The 23,443-nt window shown below is 38.0% G+C and overlaps 3 protein-coding genes across 3 annotated transcripts; all 3 read right to left on the reverse strand.

The window, feature by feature from the left end:
* Positions 1-207: 207 nt before the first annotated feature.
* Positions 208-1,196, reverse strand: LOC136070861 (phospholipase D delta-like). The gene has a single exon (XM_065781387.1). It carries the CDS (start codon positions 1,175-1,177, stop codon positions 260-262), a length of 918 nt encoding a protein of 305 aa, XP_065637459.1. The 5' UTR covers positions 1,178-1,196; the 3' UTR covers positions 208-259.
* Positions 1,197-3,153: 1,957 nt separating this feature from the next.
* On the reverse strand, positions 3,154-12,092 carry LOC112022796 (phospholipase D delta). Its single transcript, XM_024055420.2, has 10 exons — positions 10,601-12,092; positions 9,514-9,630; positions 9,088-9,282; positions 7,371-7,715; positions 7,206-7,274; positions 6,858-7,005; positions 6,247-6,395; positions 5,488-5,640; positions 4,790-4,990; positions 3,154-3,961 (listed from the first exon to the last, which is right to left on the reverse strand). The coding sequence occupies exons 1-10, from the start codon at positions 11,570-11,572 to the stop codon at positions 3,665-3,667; spliced, it is 2,646 nt and encodes an 881-aa protein (XP_023911188.1). The 5' UTR covers positions 11,573-12,092; the 3' UTR covers positions 3,154-3,664.
* Positions 12,093-17,715: 5,623 nt separating this feature from the next.
* Positions 17,716-21,311, reverse strand: LOC136070866 (uncharacterized protein At1g76070-like). Its single transcript, XM_065781398.1, has 3 exons — positions 21,261-21,311; positions 20,488-20,571; positions 17,716-18,489 (listed from the first exon to the last, which is right to left on the reverse strand). The coding sequence occupies exons 1-3, from the start codon at positions 21,309-21,311 to the stop codon at positions 17,839-17,841; spliced, it is 786 nt and encodes a 261-aa protein (XP_065637470.1). The 3' UTR covers positions 17,716-17,838.
* Positions 21,312-23,443: the final 2,132 nt, after the last annotated feature.

Here is a 23,443-nt window from a genome sequence, read left to right on the forward strand (position 1 = left end):
CAAATGGGTGGTTAGGCCATGTTCTAGGTGGAGTACAGTGGTTATGTCACAAATTGCGATCTGCTGAGCATAGATGGGTCGTGATGGTGGTACCAAATGGGTTTGATGATTCTAGTTGCGATGTGTGTGATTTGTTTGATTTGATTTTGATCTTGTAGACGAATTTGATGTAATTATTATCTTATAAATAATATATTAGAGGAACTTTTTGAAATTACATCAATTCTAATGCTAGCTATTATTTCAGGCATGCATGTAATTAAAAGAAGGCACGCACCTTGAAGAACCTATCTCCAGAGGTCTTATCATCCCAAACCAACATCAAAACCCTCACTCCCTCTTGGGACTTGAACTTGAGCAACTCACCGAGCGTCGAATCTCCACCAAGTAGCAGTGGCGGAGTCTGCTCTCTCACCAGCTTCACCTTGTGAAAAACCGACCACCCAACAACGTAAATCAAATGGTGAGCCTCTGAGATCGCAGAGCAAATATCCTCCCAACACTTCTCGTGCTTGAAAACCTTACCATCATCCAATTCAATCTCCGGCAACAACCCGTCCGGCACGTGTGCGTCTTGGTACAACCTCACGGAGCCTCCTTTTCTCAGCGGGAAGTACGAGCGTGCTACGCCGCCGCCTTTGTCCGACGCAATGCCATGCTCGTACCTTGGATTTTCATCGAACGACGTGAACTGTAGTACGAGATGAATCTTCGTGTTTAGTGTCAGTGGTTTTTCGGAGGAGCTGAGGATGTCGAAATCGTTGGAGATGAATTCGCCTGTGGCGATCTTCGAAGCCGGGATATGGACGGTGCCGATTATCTCGGCGCCGAAGATGTCGTCGTCTTTGACATGGAATGTTAATTTATTTACGGGGTGTGCCAGTGGGATATGGAAGTACTGGTTCCATTTAGGGTTGGTGGTGTTCTTGATGACGCGCGTGCTAGCCACTATGACATTTGAGACTGAAACTTCGACGTAAGGGTTGCAGAATTGGACTTTGGGTTTGTGTTGACGGGTTTCGATAGTGTAATTGTCACGGGCGGTGAAGCAACGGCGGAGCTGACGAACATCGATGAGGGACAAGTTGGGTAAGTGTTGGGCTTCGACGATTTTCAGGTCTAGGTCACCATGGAGCATGATGAACTGGTCGTCTGAACTGGACTCGGACACTTCCATTTCACGCTGTTTGTAATTCTTGTTTAGCAAAAGAGAGTAACTAAAGGGAAAATAATAGTGTTTTTTGAGTTAGGGAAAGGTACAGTGTTAGTAGGGTGAATTAAGAAAGGAATAAAGGAATACGTGAATGGTGAGAAAACTGGATTTGGTTCCTTGCTTTGCATGGAGCAGAGAGTGTACTGGATCTCGTGGGGCCTTTGTGATTATTTGAAGATGAAGATATTGGTGTGGTACAAACACTTTTAACTGTGTGAGTGATCTCACATTGATCAAGAATAAGTTCTTTTTGTGTGGTTATAAACCATTGTAAACCTTGTTTAATATCTAAATTAAGACGTGGGAATTAGTGTGAACTTCAGCCTTATTTATATCACACGTCTCGCTTTGTGCGTTTATGCCTTGTGTTTGTGTTCTTCCTCTCCTACATACTTTTTTTTTTTTTTGGTGTGAACAGTATTTATGCTCTTCAAAATTAGCATGATTCCCTCTAATGTCGAATAAGACGCTCTTGTCAAGTCCACTCCTTGTTATAACATCTTCCATTGAGTTCTCGAGCTCAACCCACTTCTCCTCATTTTGCTTCATTGTAAACAAATCCTTGCTTTCCCCATCTGTATAAGAACGTACAGGGAATACAACAAGATTACAGAACAAAGAACCATCAGAATTTCAGTTTGGCTCTCTATCTCGATCAGAACAATATTACTATTCCTCTCTTCTACATAGAGTTATCTTTCTCTTCTATATAATTTTCTTGTGCGAATAGTATTTGTGCTTGTGCGATTGGGTATTCATGCTTTGATCTATTGAAAGGAAAGACATATTATTGAAGGTTGTTCTTGAACTTTCGTACGCGAAAATACATTCCATACAAATATTGACGTTATGGGGACAAAATAGGCTTTTGCCTTTTTTGGGCAAATTAATTAGCTTTATACCCTTTTTTCAAACTAAGTAGGAAAGTGCCCATTTTTTAAAACTCAATTTATGATAAATCGAGTTAAAAAAAAAAAAAAAAATTTGAAGCTCTACAATGGTGTTTTAATGAGTCTATAGTAACGTTTTTTAATTCGATTTCAATAAAATTGAGTTGTAGACAATTTTTTTACCTATAACTCAATTTCATTGAGATCGAGTTAAAAAACGTTATTATAGGCTCATTAAAACGCCACTATAGGGTCTAACTCGATTTATCATAAATCGAGTTTTAAAAGAGGGACATTTCTCTACTTAGTTTGAGAAAAGAGGTATAAAGCTAATTAATTTGCTTGAAAATGGCAAAAGCCCATTTTGTTCGACGTTATAGTCTAATTCTTTGAATTGTTCGATCAAGAGAACTTGTCGTGTCGAGATTTACTCTAGATGGCACGAATTAACAAGGATAACACTTTAACGTGATTTTATGACACTGTAAGATTATTTTTAAACTTCTCTTTATTCTCAATTCTTATTAATCACTTGGGATATATTGTTTGTTTGATATTTACTTATTCACTAAAATATGTCTGTGGGGCCCGTGGGCCTGATAGCCTCGGCCCATCGGGTAGTAGGCCCAAGGACAGCGTCGAGGAGGACTGACCAGCCAAGGCTAAGTCAGGCAAAACCTCTGTTGTGACCCACGCCGAGGACCTGTTCATAAAAAAAAAAAAAAAAAAAACGTCTCTTTTATGACAAACATTATCGCTTGTGTGCTCTCCACCAATTACTGAACAGATGCTAGTCCTCCTAATCCCTGGCCCAAAACTCTCTCCTGCCATAGGCTTAACTCAAAACCTCGACAAAACCATCACAAGTCACAACTGACAATATGCAAAATATGGCATGTTAGCTAGCAAATCTTTTATTTTACAGACAAAGGGAACAAGAATAGGTAGCATTAATTTTGAATTTAAGACCACAAAAGAGATCTACAATTTTTTTGCCATTCATAATTTGCAAACCATATGGCATGTTTGCCAGCAAATCTGCAATCAAGGGAACAAGAATAGGTGGCATTTCTTTTGAATCCAAGACCTTAAAAGAGATGCCATTCATAAATTGTAAACCATACGTCTATACAGAAGAACATATCAACTGGGATAATGAACTTAGAAAGAACCCAAAAAATAAAAAGATAAAAACCTCATCTCACAACAGCCACCTAGAACAAAACAAGGAGTGACTTGCATTGTAATTGTTGACCTCTCCATGTGACAAGACTAGAATCCATGCATTTATATACGCACAACATTCACAACATGACATCCTTCTTGCTATGTTCACTCATTTGTATTACACTAAAAACCTATTGAAGCTCAACCGTTAATAGAAAGCGGCAGAGAGTGAGGAGCACAAACTCTTTAACATCTTCAGTTTAATAACCTCAAAATCCTGACATAGAGGAGCACAAACTCTTTAACATCTTCAGTTTAATAACCTCAAAATCCTGACATATCGCCGCCATTCTTCCAAAACCAATTATGTAGGAACACAAACAATGGATGGAGATTATGTTGTTAGAGTATCAGGAAGGGTAGCCGAATGAGCTCCCAGCACTTTTCCACCAACATCTGGGAAGTTCTCATGTCCGGGCAGGGGGCTGACTGTCCCAGCCTCATCTACCTGCACAGGATACTTAAGAAGGTGGCCCTGCAATAGCTTAAATTCCGCATCTGTATACCTCTTCCAGTTATCTTCAGCAACCTCATTCACCATCTTCACACACTCCATACTCTCCGGCTCCTTGAAGCATGTATCCACCATCCCAAGATGCTCAGCCCACAGTGACATTCTGTATCCATACACCTGCAAATGGATATGTATTGTAAACCACATTGCCAAGTAATTCTCATTGAGAATGAAATTCTTATTAGAAAATTTAAGTGATTTTTTTTTCATTCACAAGATTCAAACTGCACACCCTGCCAAAAGACAACAGGCAATGCTAATGGTTGGAGATCATATACCCATGCCCAGACGTGAGCATAATCTTCAAAAAGCTCAAGCACCATTTTCACACTTCTCCCTCCACACTCCCTAGCTAAAGAGAAGAGAAAAGGCATCTAGTGTGTGTATGTGTTTTTGTTTGGAATAGGAGAAAAGGGGGGTGGGGTGGGTCTGATCTCATGGTGTGCTTGTTTTTGGTAATGTCATCACTCTCACCAACCGAACTGGTTTGACTGTTAACCACCCAACCTGTTTTGGAGTAATTATCAGGTGCACCTTGAGTACGGTGATGTGTTGCTCCCTCCTCTCACATTTATGACGAATCTCACTAAATAAATTCAGTGTGAGGTCTACTATAAATGTGATGGGCACTTGGTCCCCGTACTCCAAGAGTACTTAATAATTTTCCCTCATTTTGTATTGTTGAGACATGTGCGTAAGGAGAAAGTCTGCAACCAACATGAACTAAGTGATGTGTCAGCGCTACTGAGTGCCAGCACGTAGCTGTGCTCAGTAAGAACGTAAAAAAATGTTACAAAAATGGGAAAGGAATTTTTTTTTCTTTGGGTCTGATGAGCATCTACTGTGAAGCACGATCAATTATCATTTCACACTCTCATTGTTTTGTTAACATTCTCCAAAGCCCTGAAATGGAAAGTTTGAAAAAACAAGAAATATTATAACAACCTGACCACGTGGATGTTTCTTCCTTGATGCCCAAGAGTGATGGGGCTGATATGCACCCATAGCTATCTCCGTGTCCTTTGTACCAGCCATGGATCTCTGGTTAATATTGGCAGATCCCACTATAACATACTCATCGTCTACTATCATTCCCTTGGCATGTACATAAATCATAAACCGCTTGAACGTTTGTGCATCTGAGACCTGATAGAAAATTTCAAATTATGACCTACTCCAAAAGAATTAATTTATTGCAAATATATAAAATGAAACCAAATTTCATTGCATCAGGATGGTGTGATTCCAAAATTTTGAGAGCTTCTATATGTATCATAGTAAAATAAATAAATAAAAGCCAAATATCAAACAAAACAGCTGAGAAAAAAAAAATTAAAATGGCAAATCCCATGAGAAAAAATTTCTAAAGCCATTTGCATGATGAGAACATTGAGAACTTAAAAGTTATTATGAGCAATATCTCTGAGATGCACATTTTTTCCTATGCCAAACAAAACCTGGACCATGTCAAGATAATTAAGTTACTGAGAAGTGGATCTATGTCACAGTGACCGTTGGAAAAAAGAACGCAATTCTCAGCAGTAGAAGTTATGGACTACCTGTTTACCCTAGGCCAACCACAAACTGGAGTATGTTTTGCTAATTTAAAACAGCAAAAAAGAGATTTCCATTAGAGCAAATACCTTAGCAGCATTATCATCTAAACATTTCTCCGTAATATCTTCCCGGTTACCAAGGCAATAGAAATTGAGATAATCTTGAGGATGTGAAACCCCAAGCTGCATATCTTTCAGTTCCCGTGCAACTATATCATACATCATTTGCATTGTTTGGCCCTGCCAAGAGCAAACAAGTAAAGCTAGAATATGAATTGTGTTATTCAAGTTGCCATCATCTATATTGTCCACTTTTTGGACTTAAGTTCCATAACATCTCAAGATCACAACCTAAAACAAAAAAGTTTAAAATCCAGCTGACTCTAATAACATATGGAATTGTTATTAATAAATCAATCCAAACCAATAATTGCCGAGAATTCAGCCTATAGGTTAGCAGCAATAGAAGAGAGAAGGTAACCGATGCCAAAAAGAAGTCCTTTATTTGTTTTTCCTGATTTTTATTTTGAGAAAGTATCAGCCATCTGTAGCTATCATGTCTGTCCTGAGACAACAACAAAGCCTCAGTCCCAAATTTGGGGTCGACTATGAATCCTCAACAGATTAGATTGGGTTGGCCACATGAATTATTTTTCCTCATGTTTGTCCCAAGTCATGCAACAAAATTTCCAGTTTATAGTATAAAATTAATTAATCATATTTTTTTTATTGGTAATTTACACACACACCCATAGGTCTTGAACCCACGACCTCACCTTCCACCTTGCTCTTACAAGGGGTGGAGGTGCCATTTGAGCTAGAATTCATTGGCAATAACTACATTACCTGCCAAAAGAGAATTTCTTGCATAGCTGCAGAAGTTGGATTACCCTCAGGCCACATTGGTAAGATAATATACACTGCAAATCTCTCCTTCACTCTAATTTTACTAGCTATCTTTAATGCCAATTCCATCGGGATTAGATTATCAGCTCCTGCTCAAACCATGAAAGTCAATAACTTGAGAAGGTGTTCCATCCAACAAATAAGGAAGATATTCTATACTTAGAACATGATTGTTACCCAAATATATATACAGAAAATACAAAGAACAGAATCTAAGGTCAGAAATAATACTAAGGGAGAGAGAACAATCAAGCTATCCTTACAGAGGCTAAAATTACGTAGAATTTCAACAACTACTAAATACATTTCAAAAATTGACAATAATTCATCAATTTTGCATGGATACATTAGCAGATGGCATTATATAAGACAGATATTATATGTATTAGAGGCTAGTTCTCAAATAAGTTCTCAAGAATACTAGTTTACATTAGATACTCCAGCGCATGCATTCTTCAGCAAAAAGAGAACTCAGCTACTAGGAATGGAAACAATATTGTATAGACAAGCAAGTAAAATAATGTGGTGTAACAGAAGATTATGAACTTGACCTGCATTTTCATACGATGGCCATGCATATGATGATCCAAGAAAATACTGATTTTCAATATATATGAAATGTTGAGCAGATCTGATTGCCTGGATGTACCCTGTTTGAATGCTTTTATCTATAACCAAACTTTTCGCACAAATAAGGTTCTGCAGTAGAAGAATACCAATTAGAAATTAGGACATTGCAATATGATGTGCAACTGATTACTGATGTATAGAAGTCTAGGTCTATGTCACAGCAAAGAAGCATTGAAAATCTTGTCAATATAAATTAATTTTTCTACATAAAGAGAGAAGGTTTAAAAATAAAGACAAAAAAGAAAGGAAAGAAAAAAGTCATATAAAACCTGTTTCTCAGCAAGCTCAGCACTTTTGGGAAAGCCTTTCACTGATCCCGAGTCAATGGACCTAAAAATCTACAAAAGCAAAATAAGTAGAGGAAATTTTCAATCCCGAGTCAATGGACCTAAAACATGGGAACTTCAACATAAAAGAAACCTGTAAAATCAAACCTGAACATGCCAATTTTCACGATCATCTTCATCGGAAACCCATAACTTGGGATCATCTAATGGAATAACTGTGGACTTATCCTTTTTAGTAGATGGGTCAGGACTTACTTTTCTTTTTTGAGAAACAGATAGGTCAGGACTTAGTATCCAAGAGATGCGTTCTATTTTTATTAAAGCATCATCACTCCAATGGGTAGTAGCCCTTTTGAATCGTAGTCCAAACTCCTTCCATTTTGTTGCTTTTCTCCAACGCTGCTCAAAGTTTATAAGAACATCATATGCAGCAGGCCCCTCAACTCTGCAGTGTAAATCATGCCATGGTTGCCTTGGAGCCTTGGTTCCAGCCTAGTTGATTCATAAAACATATGGACAAAACAGAGGAAGTCAAAAAGAAACACCTGCTACAGCATCACAACTGGTAACAACATAATAGAAATAAGCAGGAATGCACCTAAAATAAAAAAAAATAAAAAAAAAATGAGGGAAAATCATGACTTCAAACTTGATGATGTGCATAAATTACTTTAATAATATGGCAGCATTATGTTAGCTTAAAACTATGTTGGCACACAAATTGTGTACAACATCTAGCATGTACAATGGAACTTTGCACAAGGAGTACAAAGAAGTTGAGAATGGATTATAGAAAATTTATGCAGGTCCGGAATGGATTATACAGGTCCGGAATGCATCTGATTAAAATTTATGCACCTGAAAATTTTATCCTCAGAATGAGGCCTACAAATGTACAATATATATTGTTGATGGGTGGCATGATAATTGACAACATTCTGAGATGAAAGGTGGAAGCAGTAGTCAGTTATGTAACCTAAACATTACTACAGCATAATGACATATAACTAAAATTGAAGAGAATCCACTACCTAGGACTAGGAGTGCCTTTTGTGTTATGGTTACTCTTGTGGTTCCATGTAGAGAGAGAGAGAGAAGACAGAAGGGGAACTTCAGAACCAAACTTGAAATGAAAATGTGTGTGGTCTAAATTTTGTATGGAGAGAGAGACAGAGACAGAGCAAAGTCATGAACATGGCTATTTTTTGGGGCTCAACTGAGTGGTTGAAGAAACTTGTGTTAAAATAAGTCCAACGACTTGTTGGACTCTGATCAAATCTCAAATATGAATAAAAGCCAAATATAAACACAATTGTTAATGTATCGACCAATATGTCCAATTCAACCATTCAACACAATTCATACAATATGCATGTTTATATCATATGATTCAAGAGTCAACCCAATCCGCACCTAAATTACAGCATTTTTATTTTGCGCCGATTTGATCCACACCACCAGATGATATGCATCACATATCGTCTGATACTAACTACTATGGTGTTATATGCCAGGATTTTCAACGCCTTATAGTCATAGGACCAGATGAAGAACCTCAAGCAACATGATTAGTAGATATCATCTCTTGCTCTAAAGCCATATGGTAGATCACTTAGCCAAGGAGAAAGGGTTGGGGGGGTGGGGAGGAAATGGAAGAACATTATATTTTTAGAATTGGTTCTAAGAACTATAGATGTCATCTCTTGCTCTAAAGCCATTATGAAAAATTATGCAATCACATAAAAGCCCTTTGAGTTAAAAACCAAGATCATAGATACCCGAAAAAAATATCAAAAGCATTTAAATGATATATAGATGGCATGTTACAATATTCTGTTACAAAACCATTTGACCAAAAACTTACCGGAAATGTAGGGTTGTGATAATCATTTTCAAATACAGTATTAAGATCGCGAAATAGTCGATGCTCAGGTGTATCATATCGACCATCACAAAGATCAATCCCTCCTAAAAATGCAGTTATCTTACGGTAATTACCAGATGCTTGCGTGTCCACAAGAACACATTTTTGATGGTGTGTGAAAAGGCCTCCAACAACCTGTATGGAACCATCACATAAGCAACTTCAGCAAGTTTTCCAGCTCAAAAGAAAGCAAATGGTATATCAAGATCAAAGAAATAATAAAACTAAGCCAATGAAACTAGGATTCCAAATCCAATACAATTGAAAATGCGATTAACCTGAAAATAATTAAATACGTCCAAAATAAACAAACACCAAAATCATTATTTTTCTAAAGACAGTTCACAACCCATAGAACATATTCACCTGTTGCTTGAAATAGCCCAGCTTACTGCTACCATAGCGAGGTGCCAACACACAAGTGACTGATGAATGCTTGAAAAACTTCTTGATCTCTTCATCGTGCGTTTCCATCATTCCAGTCTGCAACCAATCCCACTTCAGATTACAACTCAAAAGGCACACAACCCAGTTGCAAAATACACATGCACAGTAACATCAATGTCCCCTCATGATCACCACCAAAGTATTTAAATTCAATTACAGTACAAACACTAACAACTAGTTTGGTATCATCTTCATCGTGCGTTTCCATCATTCCAGTCTGCAACCAATCCCACTTCAGATTACAACTCAAAAGGCACACAACCCAGTTGCAAAATACACATGCACAGTAACATCAATGTCCCCTCATGATCACCACCAAAGTATTTAAATTCAATTACAGTACAAACACTAACAACTAGTTTGGTATCTACTAATGAAACCATTACCATGAACCAAGCGATTCAAAGAATGACAGCCATTACTCCAAACACAATTACAACAACAACAACCAAGCCCTAGTCCCAAAATTTTCAGTTCAACCATGGATCTCAACGGACTAATTAGGACCAGCCACATATATTCTTTTCTACCATTTTATACTATCTGAAATCATAGCCTTTAATTGAAATGTCGTTTTTTACTATTCTAATAATATTACTTTGGGCTTGCCTCTTATCTTTTCCACTCCCTTCACTTAAATCAAATCACTTTTAAATTATTTATTTTCACTTACGTAAACGTGAAACAAAGTTGAAAATAAGAGTTAAAAACGAGCTTATTTTCAAAAAGTTGAAAGTTATATTATTTAAATAAAATTAAAAGTAATGTAAAACCCACAACCAATATATAAAATAAGCAAAATATCAAATAAATCCAACACCAAATCATTCCATTCTATCCAAGGCTATTAATTCCTTAATTAACGTATCATTTTTTATTATTCTATCTTTAGCACAAACTCATCATACCTATGACAGCTCAAAATATTAAAGCAAATAACCAAAAAAAAAAAAAAAGCAAAGCAGGTAAAGAGAATTTAATAATCTAAAGATTACTCAAAACGAACCGTTTTGATGATGCCGAACTTATCGTGCGAAGTCTTATCATCCCAAATCATCAACAAAACCCTAACTCCCTCTTCAGACTTGTACTTGAGCATATCACCGAGCGTCAAGTCTCCGCCACGTGGCAATGGCCGAGTCGGCTCTCTCACGAGCCTGACCTTGTGATAAACCGACCATCCAACGATGTAAACCATATGGTGAGCCTCTGAGATCGCATAGCAAATGTCCTCCCAACACTTCTCGCGCCTGTAAACCTTGCCTCCGTCCAGTTCAATCTTCGGCAGCGACGACTCGTCTTGCACGTGCGCGTCTTGGTACAACTTCACGGAGCTTCCTTTTCTCAACGGGAAGTACGTGTGAATCACGCCCTTGTGTTCTGGATCTGACGCAATGCCGTGCTTGTACCTTGGATTTTTTCCGAACGGCGTGAATTTGAGCTCGAGGCGGATCCTCGTGTTCTTTTTCGGCGGTTTTTTGTTCGGCCCGAGGATTGGGAACCAGCTGGAGATGAGTTCGCCGGTGGCGATTCTTGTGGCCGGGATTTCGACTGTGCCGATTAGCTCGGCGCCGAAGATGTCGTTATCTTTGACCTGGAATTTCAAATTATTTACGGGGTGTGCCAGTGGGATGTAGAACCGTTCGTTCCATACAGGATTGGCCGAGTTTTTAATCACGCGCGTGCGTGCCACTGTGGCTTGGGGGACCGAAACGGTGACGTACGGGTCGCTGGTGATGATGATCTTGTTGCGGTGGCGGTGTTGCGAGCCATCACGGCCGTCGGATTCGTCGGAAAGTTGACGTGTTTCGACAGAGTTACAGTCACAGACTGCGAAGCAGCCGCGGACATGTTGTGCCACGATGTCCATGTTGGGTAAGTTTTCGGCTTCGACGATTTTCAGGTCGAGGTCGCCGTGGAGAATGAAGCGATTCTGCTTGTTGTTGTCTGAAACGGAACCGGAAACTGAATCTTCCATGGTGTTCTTTACGAAGATGACGTGGCAGGCAACAAACGGTACTCAAATTTGAAAGGGATTGTATACAGTGATACCTTTCTCGGCCTTTTGGCTAAGATCAAAGTATACAGTGGGTACTATTTGTATAGTGAGTGAAGGAAAGAAGGAAGGGAAAGGAATAGTGTGGAAATGGTGACAAAACAGGATTTTTGGATAATAGCTTTGCTTGTAACACAGAGTATGAGCCTCGTGGCGCCTTTGGAAGCTGGTGTTTATGTTTGTTAATTATTATAATATCTTTTTTGAAAAAGTAAATTTTATTAAAAAGAAAGGGGGTTGTTTTTGCTTTTGAAGATGAACAATAGTTTCCTTTGGCCTTTGAGGTTTGTCGAGGGAGCAGAGGAATTAACGATGAAGGAGAAAGTGGAAGAGTGCGACTAAAAAAAAATTAGGAAAGTGGGAGAGTTAGCAGTTACAGTTACAGTAGAGTAAAGTGAGAATGTGACTTGTGTGGTGTTGTGGACCCTGTGGACTCTGGTGTGTGAGCGTGTTGTCACCTTATTTTTATCGCTACGGTTTTGGAATAGGAAGTGCGTTGGAAAGTGATGCGGATAGACACGTGGGGCATGGGGGCCATGTATGTAAGTAATACTATATTGTATGTTAAATGGTGCAATCTTAAGTCTTTTCCTGATAATGGCAAACTTGGCCTATCCAAACCAACGTACTTTTCGGTTTCATTATCATTACCGACAAAATCTACTAAAAATGTATTTGGCAAAAATAAACCATACAATTTTGCTCACAATTTACTCATATGACGAGTTATAATTAATGAAGAAGTGTTTTTACGTGAATCTACCATTATCATTTCACCAACCAAAAGTCATAGGTAAAGTTTTATAATTAAGTATAGCACCAAAATTTTTCAAAAATAAATTCAAATACTTTCCATTGATATGACTGCTATTTTGATGGTTGGTGATCTGTGGACACTTCTTATTTAAAAATTAAGGTAGATGAAATCAACGTAAGGCAAACGTTGGCGAACAAAAATGGTAGTTAAACCAATTCCAAATGAATTCCTCATTTTACAACCAAAAGTCAGAACCTCCCATTGATATTTAGAATAACATAAGGATCAGTTGGCGGAGTCCACGCTACCAGTTTTTTCAAAGTTTTTTAGGGGTTTGGGCATAGTTGGTGTAGTTAGGTAATAGTGTTCCTGGGCCAATCATTATAGGTATAATGCTAGGTGCCTGGAACCATGTTATTACTAAATAGGCTCTTTGTCGCTAAGAAAGTGAGTTTTCTCTCTTCTCTTAGGCAATAAAAGTTTTAGTCCCTTCTTTCTGAAGGAGAGTTTTGTTCTCTAAAGGTAGCAAGTTTACCTCTAGAGCTTGTGGGTTTTTTTCTTCGTGTGTCCTCTCTTGTGCCAAGGGTGCTTGTAGAGCTTATGGGTTTTTTTTCGGAGTACAGGAAACAGAATAGGGTGGGAGGGAGTTTCTTCTTATCTGCTATAGCATGGAGGATTCATCCAAAGATTGGAGAAAATTATCCTTATCCGATAAGGAAGAGAAAGGGTATGTACTTCCAAAGGTTCAAAGGAAAAATGAGTTTATGATTGCTGCGAAGGTGATCTTTGTCCCTGGTTTTTATGATAAATCGGGGTTGGAGAATGACAGAAGGCCGGGGAAGGGGGGTCACGATAAACCAGTGGTGTTGAACAGCAGTGATATGGCGGCACAAAGGGAGGAAAATTCAAATATGGAAACGGAAGAGATTAGGGAGGCATTAATGACAAATTTGAATCATGATGGGGCAACAGTTAAACTTGTGGAAACGGCTCCTGAAATAAATGGGTAGCAAATAATATGGAGAAAATCTCTGATGTTGACAATGGCATATCAATTACGTTACAACAGCAGCATGTTTTAGGGAATTCCATTATGGACAACAGCAAGGAATTGATTGGTAATAAGTCAGAGGAGCATATTCGGGATCTTCCAGGTGGATTAGTGATGACTCATGAGTTTGGGTCGGTTAATATGGTCAATAATCCAGACAAGGAAAAAAGCGCAACAACAACAATGAATGGTAATGAGCCAGATCAGTTCGACCAATCTCCACACCATGCCATTTGGAAACCACCTCCATGGCCGATCCTAAAGGTGAACTCTGATGATGCAATTTTCCGGGAACAAAATCCTGTGGATGTTGTTTTGGATATGGGAGGTGGATTAGTGTTGTTTTGGAGATCGACTATTGATGTAATTGTGGAGGGTTCAGGTACAAATTATATTGACACAATGTTTCAAGAAGAAGATAGGACAGGGATTGGAGTGATTATCCGAGAATGCCAAGGAAAAGGCTTGGCACACATGGTCATAATCATCCTTCTCCCCCTAACTGTCATAGAGCTTGAAACTTTGGCTATATCGAAGGCTTTACAGTTTGATGTTAAACTGAGTTTGGAAGATGTCACTCCCGAGGGAGTTTCAGAGATTGCAATGAACGCTTTGAATGCAGATTCACAGTCTTTGGAATCCTTTGGTTTACTTAGTCGTGATGTTAAATGTTTTGCTAGTTTATTTTATTGTATTAGGTTTTCACATGTTCATAGAGAAGGATTGTTCTATTCTCACATTAAGAGAAACGACAATGGTGTTGCTCATAGTCTAGCCAAAAATGCATTATGCATACCAGATTTTCAAATATGGATGGAAGATGTCCCATCTCATATTAGTTCGATTTTACAATTAGATATAGTTGAATTTTATTAATAAAATCCATCCATTTCTTTCTCAAAAAAAAAAAAAAAAAAAATGGATGAAATCAAACTTGGTTTCCTGCAGATTTTGACATCATAATTACTTGCCTTAACCTCTTGTATCGTTTCGGGTATAAATGGAGTTTAACTGATGCCTATTGTATATTCTTCTATATGGTTTTACCCAAAGAACTATTGTAATTGGTGAGACAACAATGCCATAAACCCCGACTATAGAGAAATTGGAAAGACGCATATATGAACCTACTTTTTCGCCTACTTGAAAACCAAAAGATGCAAGCAAAATAACCAAATAACGCCACAATTATTTTTTGTCCTTGCTAAATAAAATAAAAAAGGTGGATTCTTGGGAGCAAATCATTTTTTACCGTGATGAGTTATAACCTAATACTAAATGGCCCAATCAATACTAATACTAATGCGTCTCATATGACTTATACTTAAAAACTAAGGTGAGATAGATGAAGTGTTTGACTACTAAACTTCCACCTCGAGGCCAATACCATATTACTAACAATAAAAACTGAAAATGAAAAGAATAAAACCTACAATTGTTGGTCACAATTACTGTTTCTTTATGATATCAAAGAAAAAATATATTGTTTATTTAGGATATAACATAAATTGCACCACCATAAAACTAATAAAATTTGACCTAAAAAAATTATTACATAAATTCAATAAGCAAAATGATACTTATCTTTACACATCAGGTGGTTATGGGATCTTCCGCCAAAAAAAAAAAAGAGAGAGAGAGAGAGAGAGAGAGGGTATCATTCATACCATTATTCACATTAATTGTATGAATGCACGTCAATGTAAGAATTTTTATCAAGTATTTATATAAATGTAACTAAATTTCTGTAATTATTTACACGTCAAAATTATAAGCAAATTTTAAGAGAGATCCAGTGGAATATAATATTCAAAAATTTTATCAAATACTCAAGGAAGGTATGGAATACTTGAATGATGACAAAATTGGATTTGGTTACTTGCTTTGCTTGTAGCAGAGAGTTTGAACCTTGTGGCACCTTTGGGATCGGGGTGTTATTGAAAAAGTATATTTAAAAAATGGAGGTTTTTGAAGAATAAAGATGAAGATAGATGAGAAAGGAGGAAACACAAGATAAAGTATTCACAAAAACTCGAAAGTGTCTTGAAAGTTGTTGAGGGAGATTGTGATTCGTGGGCTAGAACTTAGTAACTTTTTTAGTATAGATTACTACCGTACATGGTCATTTTTACAAGTATAAGAGTGAGTTTGTTTAGAGGTGAAATAGGGTGGATGAAAAACTTCAAAGAGAAAATAGAAAGAAATTTTTTTTAAAGTGTGTTTGGTTAGGTGGGGAGGAAGAAAAATAAATTGTGAAATTCAAGTGTTTTCTTTTCAGGCCCACTAAAAAGTTTTCTCTCAAAAATAGAGAGAAAACTAATGGGAAAAATTGGACATCATTGCTTGTCCACGTTGCCTTTTTTTTTAATTTTTAAATTTTTTTTTTACTGGGCAGGCTTCCTACAATTCTTCTTCTTCTTCTTCTTCTTCTTTTTTTTTACATGATTTTTATTTTTTAATAAATTTAGGTGATTGATTCTTTTTTTTTTTTGGGGTTGTTTATCTCTTTTTTTGTTTTAATTGAGCATCATTTTTTTAACAAGGGTAAATGAGTAAATTTATACAAAATAATTTTTTCCATTATTCTAGTTTTTCACTCCCAATCAAACAAAAATAAGGGAAATTAAAATCTTTTCTATCCTCCCACTTTTCTATCTGCCCACCATTTTCTATCCTTCCACTTTTTCACAATTCTAACTAAATGACCTTATTTGTGAGGCAAGGTGGGGGAAGGGGGGAAGAGCTGGGATTCAAGTCTCTGGGAGTGAATTTTACACACATATACAATTAGATTAAGTTAGAGTAAAATTTTTATCTTTTGTAAAAAAAATTAAAAAATAAATAAATAAATTCGGATAAATAGCATGAAAATCAATGGGCCATGACACATCACTCAGCACTACGGTTTGGACTACTGAAATTAGAGTCGGCAGTGATTTCTTGTCTTTGTATTTAATGATGAAAAACCTAAATTCCTAGCCCATAATGGAAAATGGGTCAATCACACGGGTCATTTCTCTTTCTTGTCGGTTGTTGAATGGTTGTTGAATGTGATACTCAAACACTATTGCTAATAAAAGAAATCTAAAAAGCCTTCTTTCACTAATTTGTGGTCTATGCAAATAAATATTAACATAAGGGATTGATCTTGGAGTTTTCACATCTTATACTATCCATAAGGTTCTAAGTCCAAATCTCTTAATCAATTATTTGGACTAAAATTGGAAGTACAAATTATGCAGGCCATGTTTGTGGGGAACATATACGTCATTAATGTACCTATTATATATATTTTGATTTTTTTTGTCTGATAATAAGTGGTTAAGAGACCTGGGGTTTGGTTGAAGAGTTCTTCTCAGTTAGGTGTCATTCAATTCATGGAAACATCATACATAATTATCCTATTTTGTTCTTTTTTTGTTCTTTTTCCTTTTTAGCTAAGAGAAACTTTTCTTTTAATGGAAGAGAGAATAGAACCAACAAAATAAAACATAGAGAAGAAGAAAAAAAAATTTGGGGCGGGGAGTACAAAAACGAAAGCGGATTAATTAGAGGTTGATCTCCAACAAAATTGAATCAGCATGGGCGATTTATTTTGCATGTGGAGCCATATGGTTTCTTCTTTTTCACAAATTAACTTCTTTCTTTGGCTCCACAGCTACTCTCCCGTGCACCTCACTACAACACGGCCGACATAAGTTGGTGGAGTCCACACAATGTGAGAGATACGTTGCTAGTAGTTTTTTTTTTTTTTTTTTTTTGATCGAGCCATGTTGCTAGTTGTTGATAACTTGATACACAAGATACCACTTCTTCATCTAACGAAGTAATATTAAGAAAATGATGTTTCTTATTATTATTTTTTAAATATAATAAGTTATGATCTAAACATCAATTCATGTCATCTATCACTAACACTATTTTTATTATATATTAATCACAAATGTTATAAAAAATGACAAAATTTAGCTACAAAATTGATTGTAGCCTTAAACTACAACTTTACTTAATATCTTTTTATTAGAGGTGAATTTTGACAAATCTACCATTGGATGACATATTCTTTTTATATTCTCCATACTTGCAAAATTTCTAAAAAATTAAAGATCAATAGCTATATCATCAATAAATTGTTTAAATTACAAGTTTTTTTATATTTTAAAATTATAGGTAAAATATAAACTTTATAAATCATATAATAAATAATATCTAATTGACACAAAATTTATTATGTATATTAAAAACGTAAAGAATATGTAATTCAATAGTTATATTTTTTACATATATAATAATATTTATTTTATTGAGTAAAGTCGTAACAACCAGTTTTATAACTAAATTTTACCATATTAAAAATCTTATGTCTCGTTCAAAGTTGCGTCACGTATGACTCATATATTTATAAGAGGAAAATGCAGGTATCCGATGCAAGAAATCCCTTTCCGTGAATTTATTGCCCTTGCTATCTTTCTCCACATTCAGACGCCCATCTTGACAATCCGGCACCACAACAGCATCATGAATCCTCCAATCAAAGTTTGACAACGCACCACGAGCACTTGAAAACCGCTTTATCTTACCCAAAGAAGGCACTGCTTGATTCGAAACCATTGTGTCATCATAAAAAACATCAGATTTCCCACCTTCTTTTGGTCCCTTAATAATATTAATCTCTGGCGGCTTCTTCATCTTCACCTCATCTTTAGGACAAGAAACTTGCACGGTGTTTCCTGGAAGTGAAATTACCGGCTTAATAGGTTTGGTCCTCTTTTTCTTGTTACTGAATCTGACTTGGCCCATGCATGAGACTTTTGGTGAAGTGGGCTCTCGTGAGTCAAAGCTTGCATTCTTGGGTTTTCTTCGAACCTCTGAAGGGAGCATTGATATGATTGAAACGGTGGATATGGTTTTTATGGGGCTATCAGGTGGGCTTTGGAAGGTTACTGCTGTGCGTGCCTGTGGAAGTAACTTCAACAACTTGCCTCTAAGTTTTGATGGTTTGACGTTTGTCCATTGAGAAATGAAAGAGTACTGATAGCCCCAAAAAAAATTTATAAAAATTTATTTTAAATTAATATGTTCTGTGACTTAAAAATATTGTGTATATATACTTTAAAAAAAATATATTATTTACTAAATTAACCCACTCTAATAAAAATATTGAACACTTTTACTTGAGGCTCATAAGAATTTGAGTTTAATAAATATAAGAGTAATGCTACTCACAACATTTTTACAATAAATCTTATTTGGTAAGCTGTTACTAATTTTAATTCGGGTTCAATATTGACATGTTTTACTCACCAATAACAGGCTAACAACTTGTTGCATAAGATTTGTTATGAAATTATTGTAGTCACTTTATTATTCTCATATTAACATTTTCAATTTACACTTTATCTTTTATTAATCTTTTTTTTTTCTTATTCTCTTTGTTAACAAAAAATTGTAATATTTCATGTATTTGCGTTTTTTTTTTTTTTTTGACATTGATATATTTAAATTGTCTCTTTATTAAATTTTGTATAATTTAAATTTCTCAGTGATCACCCTAAAAAGATTCCTAGAGCTAATATTGCTGATAGTGAAGTTGTTCTTGAAAGACTTGGTGTTCACTCCATGAATTAAACTTCTAATGCATCTATATTTATAATATGGAATGGAAGAAGAAAGAAAGAAAGAAAGAAAGAAAAAGAAGAAGAAAAAAAAAACCCGTTGAAGTGGGTCTAAAGAAGAAAGGAAGAAAGGAAGAAAGAAGGAAAATGAAGAAAAGAAGAATAACCAAAAAAAAAAAAAAAACGTTGGAGTGGGTTTGAAGAGGAAAGAAAAATAAAGAAGAAGATGAGGAAAAAAGAAGAAGCCTTGAAGTGGGTCTAAAGAAGAAAGAAGGAAAGAAAGAAAGAAAGAAAAGGAAAGAAGAAGAAGAAAGAAAGAAGAAAAAAGAAAATGCCGATGGTGATTGATAAGCGGGTCTGACTTGAGAGGGACAAGTGAGGAGAATGGATCCTACAAGTTTGGTTTTTTTACAACTTTACAACCATAACTCATATTCCTAAATATGAAAACACAAAAAATCAATTTTTAGTTTTCATCACTTAAACTCAATTTTTTGAGTTTTGACTTTTGAGCTATGGAAACAAATGTTAAAAACCAAGCCAAAGATATTGTAGGGACTCAATTTGGATTGACCCTGAGTACGAATGGGTTTTCAGCCTAATCAAGCCCAAACAATAAATTTATAGAGAGTGGGTTAAAGGTTTAGGCGCTGGCCGTCGATCACCAAGCATGAACCTTCTTTATAAAAAATACTAAGAGTTCCTTTACAAATGTCTTTTCGTTCTTTCTCTTTCTTTCCCCCCCCCTTTTTACTTTACTTGCTTTTCTTATATAGTTTTCATCTGCCTATCTCCTTATTCCATCTGTTGATCATCCATTTGCCTCTCTTCTGACCGTCTGTCCCATCAGAGGCCTTATCAGTACTCAAGTGGTTCACTCTGACCAACGTTGCCCTGCTAAGGGGTTATATCCCCATTAATGCAGCCAGAGTGGTTAGGTGAATGCATTAAGTGCGAATGTGACAGCTTGCTCTGAGCTTGTCCCCTCCCAAAGATTATCCTTAGAATGCCGAGGACGAACAAGTCCTCGGCGGGGGTCACAAAAGAGGCTTTGTCTAACTTAGCCTTGGCTGGTCAGTCCTCCTCGGCGTTAACCTTGGGCCTAATACCCGATGGGCCTAGGCTATCGGACCCACGGGCCCCACAATAGCCCCTCAAAACCCTGCTACACGTTCCCTCGGATGGGGAGGAGGGTTTTGATACCTGCGGGCTCTCTAGACGAGTCGCCCCACTTCAGTTTGTGCTAACGCTGGCGGCTTTTTGACTGCCCGATGCGCGTTTTTAGCGTTTCAAGACTTAATGGGTGCCCACATTAAATTTTGGCGGCACCACGTTTCCCACTTTCAATGGCATGATCTTTTGCTTTTATGAACAAGCGGTTACATTTAGGGAACCCAAGGGGGAGTATAAATACCTGTTTGAACCACTCAATTTCATCATTTTCGCGCTTACAATTGTTGACACGTATGATTTGAATCTGGTTGGACTTGTACACTATCTGAAGAGTACCGTCATACTTTTAAGTCTTCTTTTTCTATCGATCTCAAATTTCCTTGATTTTACTCCTCCTTTTCTTCTTTTGGAACTTTTAGTCATCTTTAGGGAATGGGTAAGTTTAAGAAGTTGGTTGAGTCTGACGAGATGATGAACAAATTCATTGTCGACTATGGAATACCCAATAATATGAGTTTGAAGTACTGTGAAGAAGGGGAGTGGTACCTTAAGAGGAGAGAGGGTGAAGTTGTGATCCCAATATTCGCTTTTGTAGAAGGAGGGATGAGAATCCCTATGAGGCCGGTGACCCTCAATTATCTTAGGCATTTCCGGCTGTCTCCTACCCAGTGTGCCGCGAATGTGTTTAGGATATTAGGGTGCGTAGACATCTTGAATGAGAAAATGGGGCTGAGACTAACTCACCATGATATGAACTGGTGCTATAACCTTCATCACCTGAGGGGTAAGACGTATTATATGAAGACAAGGGACGATAGGATTCGTCTCATCCAGTGTCTTCCTGATTCCAACAGGGGGTTGACTCAAGATTTTCTTATAGTGTCAGGAGAGTGGCACAACGGCTTTCATTGCCCAACAGTAGAGGGGGAGCCAGGTAGGACATCCGAAGAGGAGATAATTTAGGTTTCAGTATTCTCAAGTTTTATAACTGTATATTCGATTTGGTTGACTAACCATAAGAGTTTCACTTTTCTTGCCACAGATCCGCACGCCTTTGCACGTCATTTCCATCTGGTTAACAAAGCGGATTTGGAGACCTTCTTAGGTCGGACCTTTTCCTAAACGAAACGATAACCAGGTAGAGCTGCTCATCACATCCTCGGATGCGACCCAGCTCAGAAATCATTCCCAGTCCCGAAGCACGTAATTAGAGCTCGTGACCCCCGGCTTACGCAGATCACCGTGGTGGAAGGCGGTTTTGCATTTACTGAGGGGTCTTATATACCTAAGGCATTCCGCTAGCAGGTCCCTCCTCATCCCAGCAAGTAACGGTGGCCGAAGAAGGACTATCTAAGAAGGCAAGGGAGGTGGTCGAACTGAGTCCTTCTGTGGACGAATATAGCGTGTTCAACCTAGCTGATCAGTCCGAGGATTCCTCTGGTGATCTAGGAGACCCTCATTTGTCCGAAGCCGATCTCCAGTCCTTAAGAGTTGGTACTCAAGCCGAGATGGGTTTAAAAAGAAAGCCCCAAACCAATCTTCTTGACTTACTCGAAGGCGGTTCAAAGAATGGTGGACCAGAAGAGTCGCAGCCCCAGCCTCCAGCACCTCTACCCCAGATTCTAACTGTGCAAACTAGGTCGTCTTCTGCTCCCACAGTAACAGACTCTCCTACCGAGTCTCATGACCCGAAAAGGAAAAGACTTTCCAAGGGTAAGGAGCCAATGGATGGGAGCAAATCCCATTCCCCGCCGAGGAGGGTAGGTTTCGCAGGCCTCCAAAGCAACTGAAGCTCGGTGATCAACGGAAGAGTAAGAAGGCCAGCCAGCAGTCCGAGATTCAGGCCTGGCTACCCGCTGCCATGCTTTATGATCAGCCCCTGATGGATAACGCGTCGATGCGGGAATCTCAAGGAGCCGAGGGGGCTTTTATAGCCAAGGCCCTGGAGAAATCTCTTCTTCTTCCCACTGACATGGCCGAGCTAAGAAATATAACTGGAGTAGAGGTTGTCCTCGACCTTAAGAAGTATCTAGGAATGGTGGGTCCTTTGGCACCTATTTACTTTATTCAAAGTTCGCCGCTTAGTATCTTTCTTTCTCTTTACGGAGTTACTTGTTTTTATCGGCAGGCTATCCAGGCTCTTTTCAGGTTAGGCGAGGAGGTCGATGACCATAGCAATGCCTTAGCGCAAGAGCGTGACAAGTTCTTGGAGGCTGCCAATACTCTTAAGAGATCTGAGGCCGACCTGAAAAAGGCGACCGATGATCTGACAGAAATGACGAAGGCCAGGGATACTGCTGTCTCTGACCTAGCCGTGGCCAGGAAGCAGGCTGAGGATCAAGCTAATCGCTTGCAAGATGTTGAGGGTCAATTACAAACTGCCAAGGAGAGCATTGCCTATATGAAGGAAAATTTGACCAAGGCAATCCATGAAAAAGGTGTTGCCGAGTATGCCAGGGACGAGGCTGTGAGAGCCAAAGACGAGGCGGTATTTGCGAAAATAGACGCTGAGCGCTCTGTGGAAAAGGCAGAGGAGGATGCTTTCGCAGATGGGGTGGCTAAGACTGAAGCCACTCTTCGGGCTCAAGTTCCTGCAGTGTGCAGGCATTATTGTTCTCAAACCTGGCATGAAGCCCTCAACCAAGCAGGGGTTGATATTTCATCTGATCTTAGAAGGGAGGACAGGGTATATTTCCCTATTGCCATTCGCGAGGTTGCATCTGCTGCTCCTGAGGAGGGATCCTCATTACCACCGGTTGAAAGTCACGATAAGACCGCCGAGGATGCACCGTTAACTGATCAACCATCCGAGGAGGTTGAGCCCCAAAGAGCGTTGGGGGACGTTGTAACCGAGGGTCAGGAAATACCTTAAGACGTGGCAAGTCCTCCGGCGGACCTTTCGAAACCAAGCCCTTAGGCCTTGGCCAAAGCTTTTTGATTTACCTATTGACTTAATTTGCCCACTGAATTGAGGAGACTAGTATACGACATAGGATAAATTTGTTTATTTTCTCCTTTATCTCATTTTGTTTCTTGCCTCAGAGGCGTTGTAAAAGGGGTTGTATACTTTCCGTTTGAACTGAATACATAATACTTTGCTTCCATCTAATGATGTTCTCTTTTATTCGCTTTACTATTGTACTCTGCTCAATATTCGTATTCTATTTTGGAGTTAGCCTTATGAAACCATCTGTTAT

This window comes from Quercus suber, unplaced genomic scaffold (assembly GCF_002906115.3).
Source record: "Quercus suber isolate HL8 unplaced genomic scaffold, Cork oak 2.0 scaffold_265, whole genome shotgun sequence".
NCBI lineage: Eukaryota > Viridiplantae > Streptophyta > Magnoliopsida > Fagales > Fagaceae > Quercus > Quercus suber.

What these genes read in the sequence shown, in the direction of transcription:
- LOC112022796 (XM_024055420.2), bottom strand. Translation starts at nt 11,572, where the DNA reads ATGGAAGATTCAGTTTCCGGTTCCGTTTCAGACAACAACAAGCAGAAT. An exon ending in CTGAGCTTGCTGAGAAACAG is followed by an intron (nt 7,006 to 7,205) that starts GTTTTATATGAC and finishes CTTCTACTGCAG; the next exon opens with AACCTTATTTGTGCGAAAAG. An exon ending in AAGAAATTCTCTTTTGGCAG is followed by an intron (nt 5,641 to 6,246) that starts GTAATGTAGTTA and finishes TGCTCTTGGCAG; the next exon opens with GGCCAAACAATGCAAATGAT.
- LOC136070861 (XM_065781387.1), bottom strand. Translation starts at nt 1,177, where the DNA reads ATGGAAGTGTCCGAGTCCAGTTCAGACGACCAGTTCATCATGCTCCAT.
- LOC136070866 (XM_065781398.1), bottom strand. Translation starts at nt 21,311, where the DNA reads ATGACGTGCAAAGGCGTGCGGATCTGTGGCAAGAAAAGTGAAACTCTT. An exon ending in AGAAAAGTGAAACTCTTATG is followed by an intron (nt 20,572 to 21,260) that starts GTTAGTCAACCA and finishes GGTACTCTTCAG; the next exon opens with ATAGTGTACAAGTCCAACCA. An exon ending in AAATTGAGTGGTTCAAACAG is followed by an intron (nt 18,490 to 20,487) that starts GTATTTATACTC and finishes TGGGGCTATCAG; the next exon opens with TACTCTTTCATTTCTCAATG.